At 45.0% G+C, this 18,930-nt stretch overlaps 2 protein-coding genes across 3 annotated transcripts in view; one reads left to right on the top strand and one right to left on the bottom strand.

The window, feature by feature from the left end:
* Positions 1-806: 806 nt before the first annotated feature.
* lactb2 (lactamase, beta 2) lies at positions 807-4,315 on the bottom strand. The gene is made up of 7 exons (XM_068339926.1): positions 4,104-4,315; positions 3,536-3,696; positions 3,333-3,453; positions 3,074-3,252; positions 2,818-2,966; positions 2,648-2,735; positions 807-2,567 (listed from the first exon to the last, which is right to left on the bottom strand). Exons 1-7 carry the CDS (start codon positions 4,223-4,225, stop codon positions 2,524-2,526), a joined length of 864 nt encoding a protein of 287 aa, XP_068196027.1. The 5' UTR covers positions 4,226-4,315; the 3' UTR covers positions 807-2,523.
* A 2,540-nt stretch (positions 4,316-6,855) lies between these two features.
* LOC137611838 (disco-interacting protein 2 homolog C) overlaps positions 6,856-18,930 on the top strand; it is a 63,343-nt gene continuing 51,268 nt past the window's right edge. For both annotated transcript variants that reach the window (XM_068339959.1, XM_068339958.1), the window contains exon 1: positions 6,856-6,987. In XM_068339959.1, the coding sequence (XP_068196060.1) occupies positions 6,909-6,987 (79 nt within the window). In that variant the 5' untranslated portion in view covers positions 6,856-6,908. The remainder of the gene's footprint in view (positions 6,988-18,930) is intronic.

The following is an 18,930-nucleotide window of genomic DNA, read 5'->3' as shown; positions in this document are numbered from 1 at the left end:
CGTAGGCAAACCTCCAGCCCCCACCCCACCCCACAACCCCCCTGGAAAGCATTCCAGCACAGCAGCAAACAGAAAGCAGCACAGCAGCAAATACAGAACGCATTCCTGAGGCCGCTGCAGACGACAGGAAGCGGAGGAGATACGGTCGCTGATGATGTCACAGCCCCGAGGCTCCTCCCACCACATGACGCCGTCAGGTTACGAACACAAACAGTCTTTCTTAGAAGCATATGGGTTCTGAACAAAGCGTTCATTATGTTGCTATAATACTTATTATTATATAATGTTATTACCATGTAAGGAATGTATGACGCTGGGTGAATGGAGAACTGGTTTTTTTTATAAACATATATAATATGAAGAAATACATGTAGCGTGTTTTTCAGGTACAGTAAAGTACATTTGCCTCATTATTTTGGAGGCTTTGGAAATCACCCCACCCCCACCCCACCCCCTATTTCTGCTACAGTTGGTTCAGCCCTCAGCCATTCATTTGTTATCATGGATGTCACTCTGACATCAGCACACACACTCAGAGCTGGATAGAAAAGGTTCCTGGACCCCCGGGGGTCATGGAGGGGTAACAATCACAACAGGAATTAATTCATTTCAATTCAGCAGACTATAAAAATATGATAAATATACATATAAATGCTATATAAATATACATTTATAATGAATATATAATAAAACACCTTAAAATGTTTTAGTAGATGCTTGATATAGCATGTTTTCATGTTATTACAAAGTGATATAACACATTTACATGCTGCATTTTATTATTGTTTATCTGATTGGATCACATGTATTTTAATGTGGGAGGTGGGGGGGGGGGCAGATTCGCCTGGTACCCCCCAGGACCGAGGATCACCAGTGGTAGAGATTCCACACTGTGGAACACCATGTCATTGTCAATGGCTGCTGGATGAAGTGTGGGGAGCTCACAGGGATAAACAGGAAGAGAACCGGATGCTGACCGATTGGCTCTTCAAAATAAAAGCACTTAAAAAACGGCACTTTCTTTAACAGTGAAAATCAATCTCTAAGTGATCATTGATTTAGTAAAAAATAGATTACGTATATTTATCACGTATTAAATACGCTTGATCGGTGAATTTAAAAATAGTAGCAAACGTGTAAAATCAATTAGTGTTTTATTTTGAAATCCACTAAACCGGAAGCTTACTTTTACATTTAATTCCTTTTTTTTAAAAAAGGAAGTCCGAACAATATCAGTCAAAGTTTAATTAGGACACAACTCTATATTTACCACAGCAACACAAACACACTTATAATCGATCCGTATTTATTTTCCGATCGATTAAATCCACTTTGAAACCGGAAGAACGCTAAACCGGCTAACCAGCTGGTTTAAACAGATAAAACTGTCAAAGTGAAAACACGGAACTGGTGTCGGGGTGAAACTTCCTGTTTACACACGTTTAAAAAACAAACAAACAAACAAATAAACAAACATGTGGATTTTTTTTTTCCCAATCCGCGATGCGCTGACGGCGGGTTTTGAGAATTTCACCTCCAGTCCCGGTAAAGAACCGGGGATCCATCAGCTGTTCCGGCAGGTGTCGATGTGAACGCGACCGATCCGGTGAACCGACACCGGACAAACACCCGCCGGTTCACCGGGGAGACGGACGCGGTCGTGCCGGTAACCTACCGTCAAATCCCCCGGTGCGAACGGACACCTGCGGGATTATTAACGGATTATTTCTGGGGTGGGATTGAGGCGGGAGGGGGAGGGGCGGACCCACCTGAGCGGTGCGGGTTCGTCCGTCGGTAACGGGTCGGTCAGCGGGAACCGGCGGCGTCCGGTGCGGCCATGTCCGTCTGGCTCAGAGGCTCCTCGGCTGTTATCTGTACCGGTGCCCCCCCCCCTCCGACACACACACTTGAAATGACCAGATTGAACTTTTATTATTAATTTAGTAAGATTTCATTAATTTGCATTAAAAACCATCACTTCGAACCTATTAAGTTATTTTAATATTTATTCTAATGGACTTCTAGTGTTAGAAATAAATCCTGTGGTTCTAATGTGATAATTCATGCAGAAAGAAAAACGGAGTCTCATAATGTGAGAAGTTACTCAGAATTTTGGTAAAATCATGATTTATTTGAATCCATTCGTGACATTCAAAAACACCGGCATGAGATCTCATCCCTTAATATCTAATCATTATAAATAAATCACATTTTTTGGTCTATAAAAGTGAATAAAATTAAAGAAATAAACGTGCTTGTTATTTATTATCCTTCACACACATACATTCAATTCATTGTATTTATTTTAATACTTTAATTCCATCTAAACTTTAATCTTAACCAAACACTACACACTAGCCGATACCGCCCCCTGGTGGCCAACTGGAGAACTACAAGCGCTCGGTTAGACGGAAACCAAAAGCAGATATTCAGATTTCGGAGACTCTGACACCAACTGGATCTGATTCTCTGGACTTGATCGTGGCAGGATGGGGATCACTTGGTATGTTTCTCCTCCTGACGTCACAGGTTGCTCTTCCAGGTGTTGTTCTCTGCAGAACTCACCACTGAACGAATCAGAAACAGTAGAGTCAGAGCGTGACCTTTGATTCCCGCAGACTAACCGCTGCTCAACGTCTGCACCTACCCCGGCTGATCTTGCCTTCTTTCTCCAGTTTCCTTAAGTGATGGATCAGGTTCTGATGTGCTACTGGGTGCAGGTGTTCGGGGGTGTCCTGGAGGATGAGAATCAGTCAGAAGCATCAACCCACTTCCATTTTTTTAGCCCTGAAACGAAACCGGCGGCTTCTTCCGGACCTTGTAGACGATCTTTACGAGCTCCATCGACGAGAACGGTTTCCCCGCCACACTCCCAAAGGCCTCCATGATCTGCTGCTCTCTGGCCTGTCGGTGGCTGATGTAGTGTCTGATCTTTGACCTGGCGTCCTGAACCACAGGCCCGTGACCTGGACATGTAGAACAAGAAACAACAACACCTTTAAAGATGGAGAACCAACAAAAACAGACGGTTTGCTCCATGGATGGATGACGTAAAGCGGGTGGGAACACCCACCGGGGTAGATGAGGTCGGCCTCGCAGTCCAGCAGGACCTTCAGGGACCCCATGTAGTCGTAAAGATCCTCGAACACGCTCGTTCCTTCTCCCAGGATGCAATCCCCGGAGAAGAGCGCAGCCTCCTCCTCCAGCAGCAGCGCCATGTGGTCGTCAGTGTGTCCCGGGGTGAACAGCACTCTGGGAAAAAAAAAGAAGCACACTTCAAACTCGTGTTTCGGTCTATTCAGGATTGTTTTAGCTCGTCGTCGTCGACCGACTTGAGCGTGGCCCCCTCCGTCTTGATGACGTCTCCGTCTTTCAGGTAGGCGAAGCTTTTGCTCCCGGCCGTCTCCGCCGCTCGGTTGGAGCGAGGAAGTTTGCTGACCGGGATGTCTGAACCTGCAGGAGGAAACAGAAAGGAAAACCGGTTCGAGTCGGACGTTCAATCCAAACAAAACGCCGTCAGGCTCCGCCCCCTCACCAGTGATTTCCCTGCAGATGTCCTCCACGCCGCCCGTGTGGTCCAGATGCCAGTGCGTGACCACGATCTCCTGGATGCTGGCGCCGAACTGTCCCAGGACCTGCTTCAGATTGCGGATGTATTCCGGCTTCGAGGGTTCTCCCGTGTCGATCAGAACACGCCTGGAATGTCAGAACACGTCAGCAGATTACAGATTAGAAGACCCTGATTTCACTCATAATCCACAATAAAACATTAACAATTTAAAAAATCTGCAATCATTTCCTGTTTTTATTAGTCTTCTGATTGGTTGATTTTTCCACCAGATGTTGAAGTTATGTGTTATAAATTAGGAAAAATGGACCCTATAATAATAATATAAAAAAATTCTCTGGAGTTCTGCAATCTTATTTCATTTATAATTTTTTATTTATCAAAATATTCATAAATAATAACTAATAAATAGAATTTGCTGAGACCTGTGCGTCACGTCTTTAACCATATGTTTGTTTCCATGTGCATTAAATAAATAACAGCAGCTTCATTTAGCCTGGATGGTGCGGCTAATGCTAACCGGACCGACCGTCACCTCCTTCCGGTTCCGACCAGGTACGTGTTGGTTCCCTGGAGCGTCATCGGTCCCGGATTGCAGCCCAGAATCCGGACGACTCTGGCGGACAGAAGCTCGATCCGCGGGAGGACAGCGCTCATGTCCGCAGCGCCACGAATTAGAATAACAATAGTGGCGAAAGTTACAGGAAGTCCGTCCAACTAGCGCTTACCGGAAACGGGGTTTCAAAATAAAAGTAAGTACTTCCGGTATGTCAAACTGTAGTACAGCTGCTAAAGATTTAATCTTTTTTGATAGCGTTTCTTTAGTATGAAAGAAGCAAAATGGAAAAATATATTGTTTTTGTCAATTCCCAAATTTGTTTTTAATGTGATGTATTGTTTGTTTTTTTCAATTCCCAAATAATGTCCAAATCATTTAACTATTGTGGCAAAAAAATAATAATTAAAAAATGACTAAACTTTGTGGAGTGAGAGGCTAGGTAAACTAAATATACATATAGAGAAAGTTTTGGCTTTGGTGGAAGTCCTGCATTCTCATTTATTTTTACTCTCAATTGACCACACATTCTGTCAGTAGCACAAATCAAACACTTGGTGGCGCTGTTGAGTCACCGACTACAACTTTGGATGATCAGCAGTTTATAGAACACTTATGATTTGGGTACTAAAAGCTGTAAAACGTCATGGCTTATTATTTATCTTATTAGGCCTGGCTACTAAAGAAAAACAAAAGCCTTTAGAGTCGTTTGCTGATATAAAAATATTGAACGAATATTAAAAAAGAGAAATAAAACGTCATTCCTGTTTTCCCTTCATTAAGAATAATGCTGCCATCGTTGCAGTTAACGTCAGGTTCAGGCAGGATTTAAGATGAGATTTGAAGACTGAGCAGAATAAAGGCCACAAATGAGCTGTAGTAAACATAAATAAAATTACTGGCTGAATAAATGTTGGTACTCTATGCACTATGTTGATGTACTGAATCTCTGTAGTATAAATACACACCAAGTGTTGACATTTTTATGTTTACAACACTGTGCTTAAACGGTTTAGGCAGAAAAAAAGTGCAATCAACAGCATTTAATAAAACATAGTATAGGTTGATTTAAAATCTGAGTGGATATTAAGCAAAAATCTAGTTTGTTGAAGAAAAAAATACACAGCATTTGAAATTAAACTTAATTAGTTCTTATGACATGAGATACTCCAAAAATAAAAATTGGAAAACATTTCAAATAGTAAAAACCTTAATTCAGGACGTGAATGCACAAATCGTTGAATATATATGAAGTCATTTTGAAGGTATTTGAGTTATTCAAAAATTACCCAAAGTGAATATGTTCCTATTAAGTGAGAAACATAAAAATGTTTAAAAATCTCAAAACTACGGTGGCCGACAAGGTCAAACGAGCAGGAGACGAATATGAAAGAATTTTGAGTCCTGCTGCAGGAATAAATTTTTTACGGATTTAGATTAACAAAAACACAAACCAGATATTTTAAAAGTTTTTTATAACTCTTTTCAAGTTTTTTTCTATATCTATAGGATCATCAGCACAGATCATAACTCAGAAATGTTAGTAATCAACACATTCATGCTTTGCAGATCTATATTTATTGAACGACTGTGTGCTGTGCTCAAAAATGCACACAAATTAAATTAAATTGAGTTTGATTAGATGGAATAAGTTTGAATACTGTAGATTTACAGTAGACGATAATTTAGAAATGCATTTTCCTTTCAATTATGATTTAAATGCTTTTATTGATATAATCATTGATCAATTCATTTACTTAATTTACATCCTTTACTGCTTTAAATATTGAACCTCTTCCAAAATCTGAGCTATTCTTTACCTGCAAGGTGCATGAAGTCAGAAATAATTAATTTGCACCAAACAGGAAACTGTATCTTTTTACTTTCGCAATAAAAGCATGATAACGGTTCTGGGAGGATATACAATTCAATTTAAAAAAAACTTTATTTGTCCCTAAGGGAAATTGAAAGGCCGCTTGTTTATGTATTGCACGATATAAAGAGATATGTGCAATGAGCCAATAAATATAAACAAAACCTGCAAAAATTGTGAAACGATAAAACTATAGTTTTATATAGTTTTACAGTTCAATCACACATATGCAGTATGTGCATGTGTAAAAGTGTATGTGTACATATATATATATATACACACACACACACACACACACACACACACACATATATATATATATATATATATATATATATACACACACATACACATATATATATTTACTTACTTTATATTAACTTTAAAAAAATTAAATCAAAAAAACTATAAAGATATCTGTCAGAAACAGAAACTGTGGCAGCATTATGTGTGTTGCTATGAACAGTGTTAACAGTGTAAACGTGATAGTGTAAACATTAACAGTTTAAACATAAACTAAAGAAAGATTCAGCTTTAGGAGTCTGGGAGGTCGACAGCATCTGCAAAAAAAATATTAAGATGGATTATTCTTCAAATATAATTCCCCTTTTACAAAAATGTAACCATGCATATTAAAACCATTTAACCTATTGTAGAAAGCTATGTCCAAAAAATAAAAAATAAAAAGAAGAAGCGGATGTCTCTTACTTTGAAATCCCGCCACCGGATGCAGAACGTCCGTGCTTCCGCTAGCTTGTGTCTGCTGGCGGACCTTCAGCGCTGCCGCCGCGCAGAGTGCGACACAGACGGAGTCCGGACGACTTTGGATTTCCGCGGCGGCTGGAGGAGAAGCCCGGAGACAGAAAAGAGGAGGAAAAGCGGAGGAAAACAGGTTTCCGCGTCTGGTTCTCATGGCGGACCGGGACCCGGGGCCGCTGCCCGCCGAGGTTCGGGCCAAACTGGCCGAGCTGGAGCTGGAGTTGTCGGAGGGTGAGTACTTGATTGAACAGCTGAGCTCGGAGGCTCCGCCGCGGCGTCTGTGGGGGGGTTCGAGTCCCTCCTGCTGGGGGGTGGGGGGGGGGGGTGGGGGGGGTGTTGAGTTCCAGCCGCCACAAGTTCAAGTCCATCTGGGTTCAAACCGGCTGGGGATGCGGGGGTTCTGGTGGTGTCTATAACCTATCGATATGTAGCCAATCAGTGGTGATCAATAGTCACACACACACACACACACACACACACACACATTAAAAAAAATAAAAACAAGTCCGGTTCGACTCCAGCAGAACCGTTAGTCATAAAGTTAGACCCCCCCCCCACAAACACACACACACACACTTCATTTATTATGAGTGTAGGAATGTTCTGATGACGTCACGGTATCGATCAGCGCTGAAGCTGGATCGGAACAGGTTCGGTTCGGGAAGCAGATTTTTTTTTTTTTTTTTTTTTAAAGGTGACTTATGACGTCAGAGCCAGAACCGTCACGAGCGGATGTGAACTCTTCAGTCTCAAACTTTTTTTTTTTTTTTTTTTTACTTTTAAAAAAAATTTGATTTAAAAAAATGTTTTTTTTTCATTTTTCGCGGATTGAACCCCCTAAAAAAAACTCATCGACACAGACCCGGTGGAGGTTTTCTGGTGGAAGTTGTTGACACGTTTCTGGGGAACCCCACCCACACACACACCCACACACAGACACACACACACACCCACACACACACACACACACACACACACACACACCCGTCCGGCACCGCCTGCCTTCCGGTTCGGATGATCCTTGCAGAGTGTGCATCTGTCCTGGAGAGGATCTTTGATGGATTATTCCCATGATGTCCCAACTTCTTTCCATAATAAGACCGGCTGATTTTGAAAGATGCTGTAATGCAACTTGGTATTGATTTTCTCATTAGAACCCCCCCCCAACCCCCCCATCATCTTCCTCCTCCTCCTCTTCCTCTCTCAGATTGATATGTCACATTGCCGGGTCGTATTTCAGCTCCTGGACTCGATCAGAACAGCTGATGATTTGGAGGAAATACAAACAAGTTCACCTAGGGGTGGGGGCGGGGGGGTGGAATGTGGTTGGGGGGTGGGAATGGGGTCAGACGCTCCATCGCTGTATTTACACGCCGAGCTGACGTTGGGAAACGCTCGCCGGCTTCCTCGCATCCCGCAGACTTTGACCTAATTTTTTTAGATTTCCGTGCATCACCCCCCTCCCTCTCCCTGCCTCCGGCGCCCTCCCCAGGGCTGGAGATTACCCCATTAGCAGTCAGGTGTGGCGGCGGCGGAGCAGACAAAGGCATTCCGTTTCCTATGCCAGAAGGGATTGTGGGAAACATCCCGGCGGCGCACGCGGAGCCTCCTGTCAGTGTGTGGGTTTAGATCGGTGATGTCATCGGATTCACTCGTGATGTCATCGGATTCACTCGTGATGTCATCACTGATGCTTTGTGTTGTTTGAGGGATTCCCTCGTGCTTCCTGACATCCCATCACTGACTCCACTGCTGGTCCGTCGGTAACGAACCTTCTCTGCTCAGGCCTTTGAGGAGGCGGGGCAAAGGGTCACATGACTAGAAGCACGTGATGACTCACTGCTGTGTGTCCCTGTTCGCCGTCTGTCAGGAGGTTTGTGCAGCCGCACAGGTGGATTCATCCGACAAACTGTCTGCTGTGACACGGCGCTACACGCTACGACACAGCATAACACGCCACGACACAGCATAACACGCCACGACACGGTATAACGCGCCACGACACGGCATAACGCGCCATGACACAGCATAACGCGCCACGACGAGGTATAACACGCCATGACCCAGCGCTTCACACCATGACATGTGTCAATGCACTTCAACACGCCACGACACAGCATAACAAGACATGGCATAACACGACATAGTATAACACGCCATGACACAACATAACATGCCATGACACGGTGCTACACGCTGTGACACGGTACTACATGCCACGACACGTCATAACACGCCACGGCACGGCATAACATGACACGGCACTACACAGCGTGACACGGGATAACACACCACGACATGGCATAACATGACACGGCGCTACACGGCATAACACGCCACTACATGGCACTACACGCCATGACATGGCATAACATGACACGGCGCTTCACGCCATGACACGTGTCAATGTGCTGCAATACGCCAGGTCATGCCGCAGCACGCTGCAACACGTGACAGCGCGCCACAACATGCCTCAGCACACAGCAGCAGGTGTGACTGTGTCAAAACACGCTGCAACACGCTGCACGGCGTATCAATGTGCCAAAACACGCTACGACACATGTCAGTGTGCTGCGACACGCTATGACACATGTCAACACGCTGCACTCCTGGTGCGTCACTGACGTTCTACACAAACCGTCTTTTCATTTTGAGTTTTGTTGTTGTTGTTGTTGTTTGTTGACTGCTGCTCATTCGTCAGGATTGTTGTCCTTCCTGATGAATTTATCGCCTTGAACCGAGGAAGGAAGTGACCGCCCCCCCCCCCTCGAGAGGAGATCTCCTTTATTGGCTGGTAGATCCAGACTGATGGATTTTCTGTTAGCTTCACTTTGTGGGACGGTGAGGAGCGTTCCTCTGGTGGTCATGGGAGTCGAGGCTCCAGCGGGATGGAGGCGAAGGGATGAAGAGCGCTGGATTCTCTCCTCCTCTTCCTCTGATTTGTGTCATTGTGAGAAAAGTTACAGACGAGGTGTAAAGTCGTCGTTCAGCAGCAGTTTAATAAACCCACAGGTGGGTCGTCCAGAGCCAGACAGGAAGTAGTTTAGAGGGCTCACCTGTGTAGCATCGTCACACCTGTGTAGCATCGTCACACCTTTGTAACATCGTCACACCTGTGTAGCATCGTCACACCTGTGTAGCATCCATCACACCTGTGTAGCATCGTCACACCTGTGTAGCATCGTCACACCTGTGTAGCATCGTCACACCTTTGTAACATCGTCACACCTGTGTAGCATCGTCACACCTGTGTAGCATCCATCACACCTGTGTAGCATCGTCACACCTGTGTAGCATCGTCACACCTGTGTAGCATCGTCACACCTTTGTAACATCGTCACACCTGTGTAGCATCGTCACACCTGTGTAGCATCCATCACACCTGTGTAGCATCGTCACACCTGTGTAGCATCGTCACACCTGTGTAGCATCCCTCTATCGCACCTGTGTAGCATCCCTCTATCGCACCTGTGTAAGATCCATCATCACCTGTGTCCCAGTCACCTATATTCCAGTCACCTGTGCCCCAGTCACCTGTGTCCCATCTGACGGAGGTGTACCGTTTGCTTCTAAAGTGAGGCACCAAAATCTTGAAGCAGTGACATTAAAAAATGAAACGAGAGGATTTAAAGCAGTGACGTCTTGAGGATGATGATGATGATGATGATGATGATGTCAGCTGTCATTTTGCAAAGATTTACGATTAAAAATGGGAGCAGGTCGACCTTTAAATGGGCTCATGTAATCAATTACATGCGTAATGGATTACCCCTCATCAGTGGCGCTCCCTGTGCGCCTGAGCCTTTGGGGGGCGGAGTCAAACTCAAGACGACATCCTGTGCCTCATGATGCATCATTTAAACTCGTCTGCATGTTTGATTGAATAGAAACTCTTGACAGTTTCTCATCGGCAACAATGTCATCGATCATCATTGATTAATTTCCAATATCGGAGCAGATCGTCCAATCAGAATTGACGAAGACCTCTGTGCAGCTCTTCATCGATGCGATCATTGGAACCGTTTCCCACTTTTGAAGGTCTGCTGCCACTGCAGGGTAAAAACATATGTTAATATCTGCGCCGCTGCCCTGCAGCCGGCGGCCGCCGTCTCCTCTGTCGCAGCGGCGCACCTTTAGACTGGCAGTTGCCATAGAGATGTTATTTTCTCTCCTCCTTCCTGGGAGATTACGACCTGTGGGGATGGAGGGAGGCTCGTTCCTCCTTCCTCCTGAAAGTCAGGTGTGGTGGCTCCCCTGAAGGAAACGAACGGCGACAGGAAACGGACGTGGAAGTCGACGCGAGGAGAATCCAGCCGAGGGGGAGGATTCCCCCGACCGAAAGCCTTTTGTTGTTTACTTCCTTTCTTTTATACGAGATGTTCAGCAGGGGTCATAAAACTCACTCTGCGCAGTAACAAGGACGCAGAAGAAGAAGAAAAAAGTTTGTTTTTCTCTTTAACAAACGGCAGGAGTTTTTATCTCAGTCGAATGTAAATCATCCTCCGGCCGCTCCTTCCTCATCCCAGAGGGCCTCCTTCTCTTTCTTCTTCTTTTTCTTCTTCCTCCTCATCTTTTCTATGGAACACTGGACTTCCTCTGGTTAGCATTCAGGCTAACGTTTCTAACTGTGATTAGTCAATGAGAATGATGCAAACAAAACAACACAAGATAAAAAGTTTCCCATCAGCTGCCTTTTCACTTTTCTGGATCCAGTTATGAATGTCAATAACTGGATCCGGTCTCACCGGATGGATACAACATCGGTGAAACCGTATCTCGTTCTTTACCACGTGTTGGTGGATGGATACATCATTGAGACCCGATCTCGTTCTTCACCACGTGTTGGTGGATGGATACAACATCATTGAGACCGCATCTCGTTCTTTACCACGTGTTGGCGGGTGGATACAACTTCAGTGAGACCGCATCTCGTTCTTACCGCGTGTTGGCAGATGGATACAACATCAGTGAGACCGGATCTCGTTCTTCACCGCGTGTTGGTGGATGGATACAACACCGGTGATACAGCATCTCGTTCTTTACCGCGTGTTGGTGGATGGACACATCATGGAGACCGCATCACGTTCTTTACCACGTGTTGGTGGATGGACACAACATCATTGAGACCGCATCACGTTCTTTACCACGTGTTGGTGGATGGACACAACATCATTGAGACCACATCTCGTTCTTTACCACGTGTTGGTGGATGGACACAACATCATTGAGACCACATCTCGTTCTTAACCACGTGTTGGTGGGTGGACACAACATCATTGAGACCGTTACTTTTCATTCTTTGTCATTGTTTACGTAACTTACATATAATTAATTATTCACAGGTAAAGTCTGCGTGTCAATTGGTTGATAAAAATATGTTTTTAAAATAATTTATGGAGTTTTAGGCGTTTTTTTGGGTTAAATGTTTGATTTTCGATTTCAGTGGTGGAAAGGATTAAACCCGTAACTTGAGGTTCTACTGTAAATCCAGGTTCTATCTAACATGTAAAAGTACTTCACCTTTCAGATCTCAACAGTCAGTATATCTGACATTCGACCCAGACCCTCAGCACCTCCTCCTCCTCCTCCTCTTCCTCCTCCTCCTGCTCGTGATGCCAGTTGAGATGGCGTTTGTGCTTGCTCAGGCTATTTGGGAAGAAAAACCCTTCGGATGCTCGGTATAATGGGCTCCGGCTGCTCCGTTTGCCATTACAGCAATCAGGAGACCCCCCCCAATCAGCATTTTTCCTCGCTCAGCCTCCCTTGTCGGTCCGATCAATGTCAGATCTGGTTTTACGGTACGGCATTTCCCGATGTAAAACACTTCCAATCACCTAATTGGCTTCAGAAAGCAGACGCTGGTCATCAAAAGTTGTGTTTTCCTGCAGAATCAACAGTGAAAGGCTGGCGAGCAGCTTCCTGGCATCAACTGTCTTTTATTTGTTTACATCAACGCTTTTATTTTGGCAGCTCATTTTAATCAAAGTCAAGTCTGAACCTGAGGTTCAACCGGATCCGACTGTGACAACAGGAAGTCGTGATCCGACAGCTTCGAGTCACAGAACCGCTGTTGGAAAAAGTTCTAACGACCACCGACAGCCTCTGCTCCTTCTTGGGGTGGTGATGTCATCACTGGAACGGGTCCGGTGGGGGAGGAGGGAGATTTTTGGGAGAGGATCATGGGGGGGATGTTTCTGGCACATTGCATCATTAATCCACTCAGACACACACTTTCAGCCCTCTGTTGCCTCTTGTCTCCTCCCCCCCCCTTGCCACTTCCTGAGAGAGCAGCAATGATTGGTTTGGGGGGGGACGGGGAACTCCCCCGTTTCTTTTCAAACTTCTTCTCCTTTCGGCTTTGTTTTTTTTCAAACACACAGCATAAATAGTCCCCTTGGAGGACGTTCCACTTCTTCGGACGCTACCTGGTTTCTGTTCGCTCTGTTGCTCGTCGTGTCTAACAGCTGTTGCGTCTGGAACAACAGGAACGTTTGATGGAACGTTTGGAGGGTGACGTAGTCCCTCTAGCAGACTGAACCCTGTAGTCAGCCGGAGCTGGACAATGAGATGCTTAATTCCTTCAAACAGTTCGGCTTTATTAGACTCAGCAGAGGAATGAGATCCTCAGCTTGCATGTGATTGATGTGGTTGACCAAAGGATGGCCCTTGCCAGATTCCTTGGCAACATCTTGGTTCATAGTTTAGTCCGTCCTCGTTTCTTATTTGCGCACCTTTTTATTCCGTGCCTTTGCTGGACTTCCGTCATTCCAACTTGTTTCTTGTTTCCAGCCAGAGTGTTTAGTTTCATTGAAAGTAGGTTCGGTCATAGCTGGAGAGGTTTCTCCATGTGATCCTTGGAAAGGAGTTTGTCTTCATACTATTAGGTTAAATAGGAACCAGAGAAGCCGTTGAAGTGTCCCAGAGCATGATACTGACACCCTTTCAGTCCGGTCTGGAATTAATCTGTGCGTTTACCACGAATTTTAGTTGTGTAACGTGATGTGAAAAGAAACATGGGATCTGCTACAGCTGGATATTCTTCATGAAGTCATGGTTCTCAAACTGGTTTAGAGCGGCTGGTAGAGGATGCTGACTGGACAGATGTTTATTATTTTGTCCTTCTTGTGTCTGATGGAGAGGGTCAGCTACAAACAGATCTGTTTTGCCCTTTAACTTCTGAAGCTAAACACCGAAAGACTCTGATGGGCTCTGATAGACTCTGATAGACTTTGATAGACTCCAATAAACTCGGATAGACTATGATAGACTCCGATAGACTATGATAGACTCCAATAGACTATGATAGACTCCGATAGACTATGGTAGACTCCGATAGACTATGATAGACTCCGATAGACTATGATGGACTCTGATAGACTGATAGACACTGACAGACACTAACAGACTCCTCTTGACACATATAGACATGTAACCCCTTGCATAATGGACTCTTTTGACATTGCTGTTGACATATCTAGCAGTCACACCTCATTTGGAGGTTTGTCTCCAACCAGCTGATGAATGTAACTATGATGGGTGATCTCTGTTTGCAAGCTCCTGAGAACAGATGTTAAGTTGATAGATATCGCTGCTCTTCTTGACAGGTAGTTTGCTAACCTAGCTGGGAAGGGTTGATTAGAGCTCCAGGAGGGAGTCCAAACAATTCCGTGGGCCTTCAAACTAAAACCATGTGCTGCCAAATGCCGCTGGAAGCAGAAGATGAACTGCAGCATTGACTTGTTCTTGACTGACATTGATTGTGACCTTTTTTGTGTGTTGATTTATTAGCAAATAAAACCCTAATTTATTGCCCCATTAATGCACTGACAAGCCCATATGGCATAGGTCTTAAATATCACATTGTCCTGAAGTATTTTAATATCCTGGAGCAAGTTTTAATGCTTAACCCTGAGGGGGGTCACAGGCGAAGGCAGCCTGGTCTACACTGAGAGAACACCAGTGATGAATTCCATGTGTGTCACTACAAAACAAAACTCTTTTCATCTTATCCCTGGAATCTGCCCTCATCCTTAAAGACATTCCCCAAACTGGTTCAAACCACTTTGAGATTAGAAAGTTTTTGGCTTTCTGAGACCAGAGAAGAAAAAAGGGAAGAAGGCGGATAAGAGAAGCATTGTGCTGAACGTTAACAATGCCACGGACTGCTGCAGCTGAGGCCCGGCCAGTTGGAGGTTTGGCTGCTTGTTTGTCTCTCGGTATGTTGGGGTGATAAACTTTTGAGTAACGCAGATCCAGAGAGGCCGCCAGGAAACACTGCCTGACGGATCTGCTGCTGTACTATGAGGAGAGAGCTCATGTCTAGTGAATAAGAACTGTAAGACAACAGGTCACGTATTGTTTTGTTCCGGTTTAAAGGAAGAAAATGTTTCCAGAACACTTTGGTTCTTCTCAGACCAGGAGGCTGGACTGCACAGCACAGCAACTGTCATGGAAAGTTTGACTGAGGCCCCCGTGTTTGAAGTTGGACAGGAAAACCCGTCAAGAAGACTCACCGTTCTTCTTTCAGCTTTCAAAGCTCAGAAATCATGCAGGTCTTTACGGGAGACCACATGTCCTGTCTGACTGCAAATGCTTTTTTCCTGATTCAGTTGGCGTGAGACACATGATATAAACTGTTGCCCCTATGCCACCTGAAAGTCCACCAAAAAATGGTGTTGTTTTGTCTGAACAGAAAATGTAGCCCTTAGCTCTGGACACACTTCTGGTAGACTCCTGACTTAGACCTGTGAATTAAAACTCCTGTGTTTGACTCCTGCCTTAGATTTGAGAAGACTTTTGATTGAGACTGCTGTCTTAGACTTGTGACTTAGACTCGTGGCTTAGGCTTTAGACATATACCTGTGACTTAGACTCATGGATTCTTCTACTTTTCCTTTCGGCTTTTCCCTTCAGGGGTCGCCACAGCGAATCAACTGCCTCCATCTAACCCTGTCCTTTGCATCCTCTTGTCTTACACCAACTACCTTCATGTCCTCTTTCACTACATCCATAAACCTCCTCTTTGGTCTTCCTCTAGGCCTCCTGCCAAGCAGTTCAAAAGTCAGCATCCTTCTACCAATATATTCACTATCTCTCCTCTGGACATGTCCAAACCATCTCAGTCTGGCCTCTCTGACTTGATTTCCAAAACCTCTAACATGTGCTGTCCCTCTGATGTACTCATTCCGGATCCTATCCTTCATGGTCACTCCCAGAGAGAACCTCAGCATCTTCATCTCTGCTACCTCCAGCTCTGTCTCCTGTCTTTTCCTCAGTGACACTGTCTCTAGACCAAACAACATCTCTGGTCTCACCACAGTTTTGTACACCTTTCCTTTCATTTTAGCTGAAAATCTTCTATCACACATCACACCTGACACACATGTATTCTGTCTTACTGCGGCTAACCTTCATTCCTCTCCTTTCCAGGACAAACCTCCACCTCTCTAGCTTCTCCTCCACCTGTTCCCTGCTCTCACTACAGATCACAATGTCATCTGCAATCATAGTCCATGGAGATTCCTGTCTAACCTCGTCTGTCAGCCTGTCCATCACCATAGCAAACAAGAAGGGGCTCAGAGCTGATCCCTGATGCAGTCCCACCTCCTCCTTGAACTCCTCTGTCACACCTACACACACCTCACCACTGTCTTACAGTCCTCATACATGTCCTGCACTGCTCTAACATACTTCTCTGCCACTCCAGACTTCCTCATACGATACCACAGTTCCTCTCTGGACACCCTGTCATCAGCTTTCTCCAGATCTACAAAAACACAATGCAGCTCCCTCTGGCCTTCTCTGTACTTCTCTATCAACATCCTCAAAGCAAATACTGCATCTGTAGTACTCTTTTTTGGCATGAAACCATACTGCTGCTCACAAATGTTCACTTCTGCCCTTAGTCTAGCTTCCACTACTCTCTCCCATAACTTCATTGTATGGCTCATCAGCTTTATTCCTCTGTAGTTGCCACAACTCTGCACATCTCCCTTGTTCTTAAAAATGGGCACCAGCACACTTCTCCTCCATTCCTCAGGCATCTTCTCACTATCTAAGATCCTGTTGAACAACCCAGTCAGAAACTCTACTGCCACCTCTCCTAGACACTTCCAAACCTCTACAGGTATATCATCAGGACCGGCTGCCTTTCCACTCTTCATCCTTTTCAGTGCCCTCCTCACTTCCTCCTGACTAGTCTTTGCTACATCCTGGTCCACAACAGTCACCTCTTCTAGTCTTTGTTCTGTCTCATTTTCCACGTTCATCAACTCTTCAAAGTACTCTTTCCATCTTCCCATCACACTACTGGCACCTGTCAATAGACTTCCGTCCCTATCCTTGATCACCCTAACCTGCTGCACGTCCTTCCCATCTCTGTCTCTCTGTCTTGCCAACCGGTATAGATCAGTCTCTCCCTCCTTACTGTCCAACCTAGCATATGAGTCATCGTAAGCTTCTTGATTGGCCTTTGCTACCTCTACCTCCACCTTACGCTGCATCTCCCTGTACTCCTGTCTACTCTCCTCAGTCGTCTCAGTGTCCCACTTCCTCTTAGCTAACCTCTTTCTCTGTATACACTCCAGTACCTCCTCATTCCACCACCAAGTCTCCTTATCTACTTTCCTTCCAGATGACACACCAAGTACTCTCCTACCTGTCTCCCTGATCACATTAGCTGTAGTTTTCCAGTCATCTGGAAGCACCTCCTGGCCTCCCAGAGCCTGTCTTAACTCCTTCCTAAAAGTCATGCAACACTCTTCCTTTTTCAGCTTCCACCATTTCATCTTCTGCTCTGTGTGTGCCGTCTTCATCTTCCTCACCACCAGAGTCATCCTACACACCACCATCCTATGCTGTTTGGCTACACTCTCGCCTACCACTACTTTGCAGTTACTGATCTCCTTCAGGTTACACCGTCTACACAAGATGTAGTCTACCTGTGTGCTCCTACTTCCACTCTTATAGGTCACCAAATATTCCTGCCTCTTCTGGAAGAAAGTATTCACTATAGCCATTTCCATCCTTTTCGCAAAGTCAACTACCGTCTGTCCTTCTGCGTTCCTCTCCTGGATACCAAATCTGCCCATCACCTCCTCATCAGCTGTTTCCTGCACCAACATGTCCATTGAAGTCTGCTCCAATGACAACTCTCTCACTTCCATGTATGCTCTGCATTACTTGATCAAAGTCCAACCAGAATTTCTCCTTCTCCTCCAGCTCACATCCTACCTGTGGAGCATACCCACTAACAACATTGAACATCACACCTTCTATTTCTAGCTTCAGACTCATCACTCCATCTGATACTCTTTTTACCTCCAGGACATTCCTAACAAACTCCTCCTTCAAGATAACTCCTACCCCATTTCTCTTCCCATCTACACCATGATAGAACAAGTTGAACCCTGCTCCTAAACTTCTATCCTTTCTACCTTTCCACCTGGTCTCCTGGACACACAGTATGTCTACCTTCCTCCTCTGCATCATGTCAACCAACTCTCTAGCTTTTCCTGTCATAGTTCCAACATTCAATGTCCCTACTCTCAGTCCTATACTCTTGGCATTCCTCTTCTCTCTCTTCATGTGAACACACTTTCCTCCCCTCTTTCTTCGACCAACAGTAGTCCAATTTCCACCGGCGCCCTGTAGGTCAACAGCGCCGATGGCGGTCATTGTTAACCCGGGCCTCGACCGATCCGGTATGGAAGTCATAGGTTTGATTCACATCTTTGATTTGGCAAAAGTTTTACGCCGGATGCCCTTCCTGATGCAACCCTATGTATTTATCCGGGCTTGGGACCGGCACAATAAGACACTGGCTTATGTCCTCTTGTGGCTACATTAGACTCATGGATTACATGCATGAAAAAAAAACCTTTTACTTAGACTTCTGTCTTATACTCCTGGCTTGGGCTTGAGACACATACTTGTCAGTTAGTCTTTTGGCTTAAAGTCCTGGCTTACACTCATGATATAGAGTCCTGTTTAGACTCCTGTCTTAGGGTCCTGATTTAGACTCCTGGCTTAGACTCCTGGCTTAGACTAGAGACATGTATTTGTTAGTTAGACTATTGACTTATAGCCATGATATAAACTGTTGACTTAGACAGCTGGCTTAGAGTCCCGGCTTATACTTGTGACTTAGACTCCTAGCTTAGAGTGCTGGCTTAC

The sequence above is a fragment of the Antennarius striatus genome, chromosome 18 (genome assembly GCF_040054535.1).
Source record: "Antennarius striatus isolate MH-2024 chromosome 18, ASM4005453v1, whole genome shotgun sequence".
Classification (NCBI taxonomy): Eukaryota; Metazoa; Chordata; class Actinopteri; order Lophiiformes; family Antennariidae; genus Antennarius; species Antennarius striatus.
Note: the sequence above shows the minus strand (reverse complement) of the source record. Positions and strands in the feature narration are given on the sequence as shown.

Coding starts and splice junctions, on each gene's coding strand:
- lactb2 (XM_068339926.1), bottom strand. CDS start 4,225: ATGAGCGCTGTCCTCCCGCGGATCGAGCTTCTGTCCGCCAGAGTCGTC. Junction 3,253..3,332: donor ACGGAGGGGGCCACGCTCAA/GTCGGTCGACGA, acceptor TTTTTTTCCCAG/AGTGCTGTTCACCCCGGGAC. Junction 2,967..3,073: donor GGCCGACCTCATCTACCCCG/GTGGGTGTTCCC, acceptor CTACATGTCCAG/GTCACGGGCCTGTGGTTCAG.